At 33.9% G+C, this 9,735-nt stretch overlaps 1 protein-coding gene across 1 annotated transcript; it reads right to left on the bottom strand.

The window, feature by feature from the left end:
- Nucleotides 1-529: 529 nt before the first annotated feature.
- Nucleotides 530-7,067, bottom strand: LOC132165094 (putative leucine-rich repeat receptor-like serine/threonine-protein kinase At2g19230). Its single transcript, XM_059575596.1, has 13 exons — nt 6,953-7,067; nt 6,210-6,741; nt 5,579-6,066; nt 4,700-4,832; nt 4,538-4,609; nt 4,191-4,262; nt 4,021-4,101; nt 3,609-3,769; nt 2,512-2,711; nt 2,283-2,412; nt 1,454-1,516; nt 1,186-1,375; nt 530-1,011 (listed from the first exon to the last, which is right to left on the bottom strand). Exons 1-13 carry the CDS (start codon nt 7,065-7,067, stop codon nt 612-614), a joined length of 2,637 nt encoding a protein of 878 aa, XP_059431579.1. The 3' UTR covers nt 530-611.
- Between the last annotated feature and the right edge of the window lie 2,668 nt (nt 7,068-9,735).

The raw sequence follows: 9,735 nt of genomic DNA, 5'->3' as shown, positions 1-9,735 counted from the left end.
CCATATCATTTAATATATAGCTACAATATAAAATTTTGCATATTATGCTTAAGGGTTTTTTATTTATTTATTAAACTAAGCTAATATAGGCCCCAAGGAATGGGCCAACATGCAGTAAGCCTATCATTGCCTAAGGTTTAGCTTAGCTTGGGGATGTTACAAGGGTGGCCGCACCAGATTGAGATGGATGCATAGCCACCCTCCTCCGATTAGGGTAGCCACATGGCCACATTAAGTGGGTTCTTTTTCTTTTTAATTTTTTTTTTTAAATTTAAATTTAAATTTAAATTTTTTTAAGTTATCTTTTATGACTGTAAAAGTTAAGCATTAAATAAAAATGCTTATCATTAAATAAAAATGCTTTCTATTTTTTTTTTTTTTTTTTTAAGAAAATAATAATTAAGTACTTATAGAATATGTATGTTATAGTTTGCTTATCCAATAGAAAGCTAAACAAGTACATAATAACACAAACTCATACTCAACAAAAATAGAAATACAAACATGAAATGAGGATACAATACAAGTTTTTGAAAATGACTGATGTAATACAAACTAACTTCTCATATTGCATAGAAGGAAGGAACTCTTGACAACAATTTGTTTAATAACTATCTAGCATGGGGAGCAAATTCAGATTCAAGCTCTGAAGGGGTTCTTTTCGATAAGCCTTTAGTTGCAATCATTTGACTTCTTTCCTGAGCCAAACATTCCTTTAGTTCTGCCAATACATTGCTCATGTCTGGCCTTTCGATTGCAACTGGTGCTATGCATGACATGGCTATCTCCACAGCTTTCCAAGCTGAATTGGTGTTGAATGCTCCTTCTAACCTTGGATCGACAATGTTCTGAATATCCCCCCGTTCAATCAAAGGATTAATCCATTCAGATATGTGAATGTTTTTCACAGGGCCTCTTACTATTGCAGGTTGGCCAGTGATCAGCTCAAACAAAATTATCCCAAAGCTATAGACATCACTTTTCTTATTGAAGATTCTAGATGCTTGAAATCTGTATAGAAAACAAAAGTGATTAGATTGATATAAGGAGCCCAAAGGGTGATTTTATGCATATTCATTACTTCCATTATATCCTAGTTGCTTGAAGCTTAAGTAAAACAATATGCCTTAAAAGCTTATTAACTAAGAAAAGAAGTATTTGGAATCAGTAGGTCTAAACACTTACCCAGGATCGAGGTACCCTAATGTGCCAGCTGGACGAGTTGACACATGAGAGTCATTTTCATTCACAAAGGCTCTAGATAGCCCAAAATCAGCTATCTTGGCTTGCATGTGTTCATTTAATAAAATGTTGGAAGTTTTCAAATCTCTATGGATTATAGGTGGCTTACAACCATTATGTAGATACTCCAATCCTGCAAATCAACCAGAAATTGTTAACTTATCCAAAGATAGATGAGATAAATAATCATTTAGTTGATTTGTTTGCAAACCATGTGCTGCATCCACTGCAATATGAAGTCTCTCATTCCATTTTAAGACGCATGTGTTGGTAACTGCAGAAAAAAAAAAACATATCAAGTTATCTCTTTTAGTTGAGTTGTTATCAAGAACTTTCCCAGCTTCACATGATGCAAGAAAATAAAAATATCTGTTTTATGTTCTTTTTGTTTTGTTCCCACATTCTTGTATGTTGAGATATTACAATTGGTACTTCACAAAAGCACAATAATGATTACACTTCAAGAGGTGGTGCTCATTGTGTGTGGTAATAAGAGCAGGCAACATGAGACTGCTTATGGTAAATGACTTGACAAGCATTTGGGATGAGTTACAACTTGTTAGGTGGCCAAATTTAACTAGAAGCCTATCAAGTGTAGCTATTAGGGGTGAAAAAGGTGGTTACAGTTAGTAACTGCTTCCGCTAACCGCCTATGCGGTTAACCGGCTGCTTTTTATTTTAAAAAAAAAAATTAAAAAGTTAATTTTTTTTTTTTAAATGACGTCATTTTATGGTAATATGATAATACCCTACTACATACGACATAATTTCTAAATTATATATTTCTATATATATTACATTAATATATATTAAAGGCGGTTAGCGGTTTTTTTAAAACCCAAAACTTCTAACTATAACTACTTAGACGGTTAGCGGTTTTTCCTAAACTGCCTTCAAAAGCAGTTAGTGGTTAACGGTTAGTGCGGTTAGCGATTAGTAGCTATGGAACTCTAATCAAGCCTTGCCCAACTTCTGATTGGATAAAGGTAACTTAATAGTGACTCATATATAGGATGAGGAACCCTTTTGATGGTAAATACCTGATAATTGCTGTTGTAGATTGCCATTAGACATGTACTCATATATGAGTGCCTTTTTTTGATCACCCTCATCACAGTATCCAACAAGAGAAACCAAGTTTCTATGATGAACTACTATTAAGAGTTGTGCCTGCATTTCAAAGCGGGGCTCCATTCTTAGTAGGAGCAGTCATATTTCTTGAAACCTTTTGAAGTAATTGAACACACTGGCTACACTATTCTATCTAACCTCTGCTTGAAATTCTTTATAGCCTTGGTTTGATGAAGGAGAGAGCAACTTAACAGCAACTTGAGTATCATCTTTCAGTGTGCCAAGGTACACGCTTCCAAATCCTCCTCTTCCAATGATGGTTTTGAAGTTATTAGTTATACTCACAACTTCAGAGTAGCTATACCGTCGACTCTGTGATTTGATGTTCGATTTGGCAACTATAGGTACAATAAAGAAGATCATCACAATTGCAACATGCACAAATGTAATATAAAAAGGTTAATCATGCTTGTGTCATCAAATATATTTCATGTCACATGCTATTGTTAGGATTATGGAGGAGATTTTGATGTGTTCTTTTTCTTTTTGTGTATTCTTGAGATCTGATAACACTATTTAAACTCTTGCCAACTTTCTGTTTAATTACCAGTTATCCCAAAAGATTAAGCTGATAAAAAGAAGTAAATTTAATCGCTTAACCATTACTTTAACACTCTCTCTAATGTGTGGGTTTAAATTCCCTTTTAATAGGTGATGACCAACACGTGAAATATTTAATTGAAATGGGGGGTTGCAACGACAGAGTCAAGGTTCGATCCCAGATCTTTGGCTTTGATACCATATTAAATTACCAGTTATCCCAAAAGCTTAAGCGAATAGAAAGAGGTAAATTTAATCACTTAACCATTACTTTAACACTCTCCATCACGTGTGGGTTCAAACTCCCTTTTAATAGGTGAGGACCAACACGTGGAATATTTAATTGAAATTGGGGGGGGGGGGTTTGCCATGACGGAGTCCAGTTTCAATCCCAGATCTTTGGCTTTGATACCATATTAAATTACCAGTTATCCTAAAAGGCAATCTTAAGTTACATAGTTTCCTTTTACTATTATATGCTTCGTCAAAATGGCCTCTAGTGAGAAGCTAATTAGTGTTCTCCTTTTCTTTTCCCCTCAATTTATGTTCACATTTTTCATAACCTTCTTAAAGGCCTTGTGTATCATAGGAAAAAATAAGATGATTTATGATTGGGTGCCATATCTCTTGTAAATAAGCTCAGCTCTATAAATTGTAATAAGAATTACAGAAGCAAAAGATAAAGAAAGAACTACCTCTTTTTCTTTTCCTTCTATATATAGCCAAAGCAGCAAAGGTGGACAGAAGGACTAGGACTGCTATAATAGACGATGCAACAATAGGAATAACCAACTTATTTTTCTTCTTTCTCTTGCATGGAGCTAACTGCAGACAAAGATCTGGATTGTCGCCGACTCTTGCATAAGGCGCATCAAAGTAAGATGCCATTGTAAGTAAGTTACTAAAAGATATATTGATGATGTTGTCATCATGCAGTAAAAATTACTATTGGAAATTCAAAGGGTTTTTCTAGTATTTACCATCTACAGTCTACAACAAGTAATTATAAAGGGAAAAGATAAACAAAATAGAAGGGACAATTTAAAATAGCTTTATTAAGCAACCAAAGAAAATGAATTAACATTGGTGGCAGGAAGATAAACTAACCTCAGTGCAAATTTTCCATCCATAGACCTTTGCACAAGAGCCTCAGGAACTGAACCTGTGAGCTTGTTACCACTTAAATCACTGCAGAGATAGTGTTAAACTTAAGAACATCACCTCAATTTCCTTTCCCAAAGGTCAAGTTCACAATACCTCAAAACTCAACAACTTACAGGGTGTTCAAATACGGCAGTTGCGCTAAAACATCTGGAAATGGCCCTGTTAAATCATTATATGACAAATCCCTGAAACAGAAAGAGTTAGCAAGCTTTGGGATAAACATATTCGTAGATGTTAAGTAAAAAAATTGTTTTCAATTCTTTACAATGTGATATTCAATGACGAGAGTTGCATATACATATTACACTTTCCAAGTAAAAAGTTCCTTATATCAAATCCCACAAATATGCTCTCCAAGCATTAAAACCTTGATCAGCAGTCTAAGATATCCATTTGCCAATCGGTAATATCAAGCTAGCAAATGGTGTGATGTAAATGAATGCCAAATATTAAGACTCACAAGGATTGCAATGCTTTGAGATTGGAGAATGAAGCTGCAATCTCCCCTGCCAATTTGCTTGAGCTCAAGTTTCTGTTTATAATTATGAACGAAGGAAAAGTTATTGCCATTGAATTTCACAGACGTGTCTAACAAGTTTTGATGCATTAAAAGCACACTCACAATGAGATGATCCTTGGAGGATTGTCATTACTGCAATTCAAACCATCCCATGAGAAGTTACTTGGGACACATGGATCGCCTTGCCAGTTTCTAGTCACGCTGTACAATTCCTTGATTTCCATGATAGCTTCAACTAATGTTTTTAATGAAAAACAAAATAATTAATATATGATTATTTCAAAAGGAAGTTGTTCAGACTGGAGGGAGAATTCGAAATACAAAATCATATATATAGAAATATGAAAAGCTTAAAACGATTCATTTTATATTTTGGACACAAGGAAATTAAGGGCCATTTGGTAAAATCATCATTTATAAAAGACTCCTACTTTTTTTTCTTTTTTTTTTCTTTTCTGTTTGACATGTCCGCATAGGAGTGGGAATGGAGATTTGAACTCCACTTCATTAGGCCTCTTGGAGACCCTACTTGTCTATTGTTGAAGGGACCATTTGGTAGGTTTTTAGCCTTATAATAGCCATTTTCATGAGAGTGGATATTCCTTAAATTGAGGAATATCCATTTCTTTAGGAACAAACTATATTTAAAAAAAAAAAGAAACTCACAATATATTTTTTATTTTCTGAATCTGCCAGAGGTTGTCGGAGTTAGCCAGAATTAATAGGAATCCACCGTTGGCCGCCAGAGTTCTATCTTCTTAAACAAACAGAGCCTCAATTTGTTTTTGTAGGTATTTTAGTAATTTTGATTTAATTCCAATAAGAGCATCGAAGAATAGAATAACTATTTCATTCCATCTTATTCTATTTCTAGAAATAACTATTCATTTTTTTAATAAAATAGTCGTTCCATGTACTAAACAGCAAGAAATTGAGCATAATCCTTTCAATTAGGAAAACAGAGAAGAGAAGAAAGCGTACCATCACCTACGGCCGTTGGTTTATTTGGGAGCTCTCTTAACACAAAAACCTCAAGGGCGTTGAGGATCGGAGGAAACTTAGTTCCCTCTGTTGCAATTATTGAAAATTGAACCAGGCTTCCATTAATTGGGGGATCACCTTGGACTAAGGTGAGTGGTTTTAGATAATCAAGCTTAACAGATTCTGCGAGTTTGCGGTCACCATTCAAATCGATGGTCATTTCCCTCTGCTGCCCGGCTCCAAGCTTCTCAATCTCAGCAAAGTGAAAGTTAAAAGAATATTTAGAAAGAGAATCTGGGGGAGACCAGTAATAGCTCAAGGGAATGCTAGCATTCATTGTTGTGGCAGCAGTCTGCAACACCTTGGCCGGTACTTTATATGGGTTATCATTGCCTTTGGTGTAAATTGCCGAATTGGTGGCTATTGGATTCCAAGGGTTATCATATGGGAAAGGGTTCCAATAGCGATCATAGACATCGTCTGGATACCTAATGAGAGAAATTTAATGATGATTTTAAAAGGCACGTCAACTTTAAGATGATAAAAAGATGGTCTCTAAAATTTATCGAGAGAAATGCATTCAAATTGTATCCGAACAACTTTATATACTGTTCGAAAGGAAAATAATTACCTGATTCTTAATTCAGTTGTTTTCATGCCGATGCTATATCGGTGGACAGAAAGTGCCACGTCCTCATCAATTTGATAAATTGAATTGTCCAAACGACGTAGTTCCAATGTTGAAATGAAGGGTACGCCATGGCCGGTGTCCACGAGACACACATCTATGTAATCCGTTGAGGGAGCATAAATAATCTCATAATAAACTGGAGTTTCTGGATTCACTGTGTCCCACCGATTAGGGCCGAGATATAGGTCAAATGTTGGGGTCATGTTTTTGCCATCATAGTTCCCATACCCGAATGTGGCTCTCACCAAATAATTATTATATTTGCTTTGCTCCGGTCTTAGGGTGTAACAATTCCTTGTTCCGTTAGGAAAACTTCTCAAGCTCCTTAGCAACCTCCGTTCAATATTACCAAAGTCACTGAACACTGTCATAGCTATTCCAGTATCTATCATTTCCTTATCTGACTTGTAAGAAATCCCAGTTGCCTCGTTAAGGTAATCTTCATCGCTTCCACAGTCAATGCTAATGAAACCTTGCAATTTTTACAAATTAACAAGAAATCATGAGGTTCGATCAAACTGACAAGATATAACGGAAATAATTTAATTGAAAGAGCTTGAAAGTTCAATACCATTAATTGAGAGTTTTTTTTAACTTTAAAAAGGTACTTTCAAAATGCATGAAAGTTCAAGAAGATTTTTTTGAAGTTTCCTAAAAAAAAAAAAATGAATGTATGTAGTTACCTGGAATGTCAGCAGCAAGTTCTCTTCGAGCATGGTGATTTTGTGCTGCAGCTAGTTTTGAGTGGCCAAGAATTGCAATCGCAGAAACAAAGAAGAGCCACGCTTTCAAATCCATTTTGGTCTTCATTCCAATTTCCTTAACAAATTTTAGTTGAGCCCAAAAATATTTATAGAGTTTGGGAGTGCGATTTCAATAAGTGCGATTTTAAAAATTGCGTTTTTAAAAATTACGTTTTTAAAATCGCTACTTTTTAAAATCGCACAGGCGTTTGGTAAAACATACTAAAAAGTACTTTTTTTATCAATTGAATGTTTGGATAACATTAGCATATAATTGCGGTTTCATGACCAAATTACCAATAAGGATGAACAAGACAGAGAGGATGAAGAAAAAAGAAAAGAAAAGAAGGGTTTAAATATATTTTAGGTGGGTATTTTTGGTATTTTTTTCATTCGCGTTCTAAAAAAGGTAACTATTGAACCAAATATCTTTTTAATAGAAATCCTGATTTTGTTTTAAATTCGCACTTTTTCAAATAAGCACCCTCTAATCAACTTATGAAAATCGCAGATTTTTTTGCGATTTTAAAATTTGCGTTTTTAAAATCGCAATCCCAAACACCCTAAAGTTGCGATTTGATTTAAAATCGCAGATTATTTTTTTAAAAACGCACTCCCAAACGCACCCTTAGTAGTGCCCCCAAAAACACGTTTGAAGCAAAAGGGAGACCAGACCTCTCTCATTCTCTCTCTAAACCTTATTTTCAAAATGTTGGACTTTCTGTATATTTCAATATTAAATGAATGAAGTACTCATCACCAATATAATTTGGTTATTAAATAAGAAAAATAGGATTTTTATTGGTAATTAGGTTTAAATGGGAATTAATTAATTTTTTGATAGAAATCCGACAACGAATTGATAAAAAGAGAGAGCTTAATTATGTTTATTTATATTATTTAGGAGAAATTTCACTTAGTCCTCATAAATTATGACTGCTTTTGTAATTACCTCCTAAACTTAATTAAAAAATTTTCAATTTAGTTGTATCAAAGTACTTTTTTTTTTTTTTTTTTTTAGGAAAAAAAGTTGAAATGATTTAGGCGTTGGTTATGATTTAACAGAATTTGCAAAAATGCCCACTCTTTGAAAATTATATATATATAATGGTATTTTTGTAATTTTGATAGAATTTAACAGAAAATCCTAATAAATTAGTGAAATTGATTGAAAAATATTGAAAGATGAATTGACTAAATTGAAAGTTTTTCTAAGTTTATGGGGTAATTACAAATGTAATGGAAATTCAGGGTTGAGTAAAGTTTGCACTAATATTTATAATTATTGGACTTAAAAAACTTGTGCAAAAGATGGGCTTAATAAACGCATGATGAGAAAGAGTAATTCTATTCATCACCTTATTTTCGTCAAAATTTATATAATGTGGTCCTCTTAAATAAATATTCTCTATTTAAGGGTTGATTATAAATGTTTCAACTACTATCATTTAAATCAAATATGTATATTATGAGTTTATATTTTTGATGGCTTCTAAAAGTAATTGATTTACAAAATTTTCCATAGAAAATACCATGAAAAAGATGCTAATACGAAGACTACGGGCGACAAAGTAGTAAGACCAAATCAAAGCTGATCTCTCCTAAATATTACACGCGCATTCATTTTGCTGAAATGTAGGCCAAGTTCGCGAACAAAACTTTGACCCTTGACTACTTGTTTTAAACAAAAGATTTTGACTCTTGACTTTTACTTTTAATCCACAAAATTGAGCCAACACCACATGTAATCGAACGACTCTTGAAAGTCTTGTCGTAAAAAAGGAGTCCATATAACTTGGACCGGGTCATTCTTTTATGTATTATTTAACCCAAATCATCAAGATAATAAAATGGCAAAAACAGGGTAAATAAAGTGGCTTTTAAAATTATTATTTGATCAAAATTTAATAATAATTAATTACAAGTTCGATGGTGATTTTAAAAAGCACATCATTTTTGGATGAATAGAAGAGGGACATAAGCAATAGTTTTTCTTAAATGTAGGAATCAAACAACTTTTTGATTTCTTATTCAAATAAATTTTATAGTAGTTTCCCTTATTCTTTCTTTATACCATTTAAAGAGAAAAGATAAACCAATTAAATCTTGTTTCAAATGAATGCTAGAGAAAAGAGAAAGATTTTTTTTTTTTTTTTTTACATGTCCGCACTGTTGATGATAGTTTTTTGAGGAGTGACATGGCACGAAGTCCGAGGAGTCGTCGGTCTGCAAAAGAAGAAAAGGGTAGGATAAGAGCTGCAAGGAGTGTGCCGGTGGGAATAGCTCCGATGCCTAAGTCAGTGAACTGTTTGAGAATGTATAAGCGCAATGAAAGCTTGCGAGAGAATTGTGATTACCCAAATAATGAACTGGTGACTCCCTTTTATAGGAATCAGGTAGTAGTTGTAGCCCTGTAATTCTCGGCCCCACATTCCCAAGGATCCATGTGTGCCATGCTGGCGAAGTGAATCGTGGTTTGTGGGTTACTCTACAATTATGAGATTGTAGAGTGTGTTAGTGGGTGGCTTGGCCACGTTTGTGTTGGACGTGGGTGTTGTGTTAAAATTTTAATATACTCGCAAGTGCACAAATCGTTTGCAGTTAAAAGATTGCAAGTGCGAGGTCGATTTCACAGGAAGTTGTGTTTTTGAAAAACAAATTATATCTAAACTAATTAAATCCTAACCTAGTTTCGAAAAAGATTTGATTTTGGGTTTTCTAGA

Source organism: Corylus avellana, chromosome ca11 (genome assembly GCF_901000735.1).
Source record: "Corylus avellana chromosome ca11, CavTom2PMs-1.0".
NCBI lineage: Eukaryota > Viridiplantae > Streptophyta > Magnoliopsida > Fagales > Betulaceae > Corylus > Corylus avellana.
Note: the sequence above shows the minus strand (reverse complement) of the source record. Positions and strands in the feature narration are given on the sequence as shown.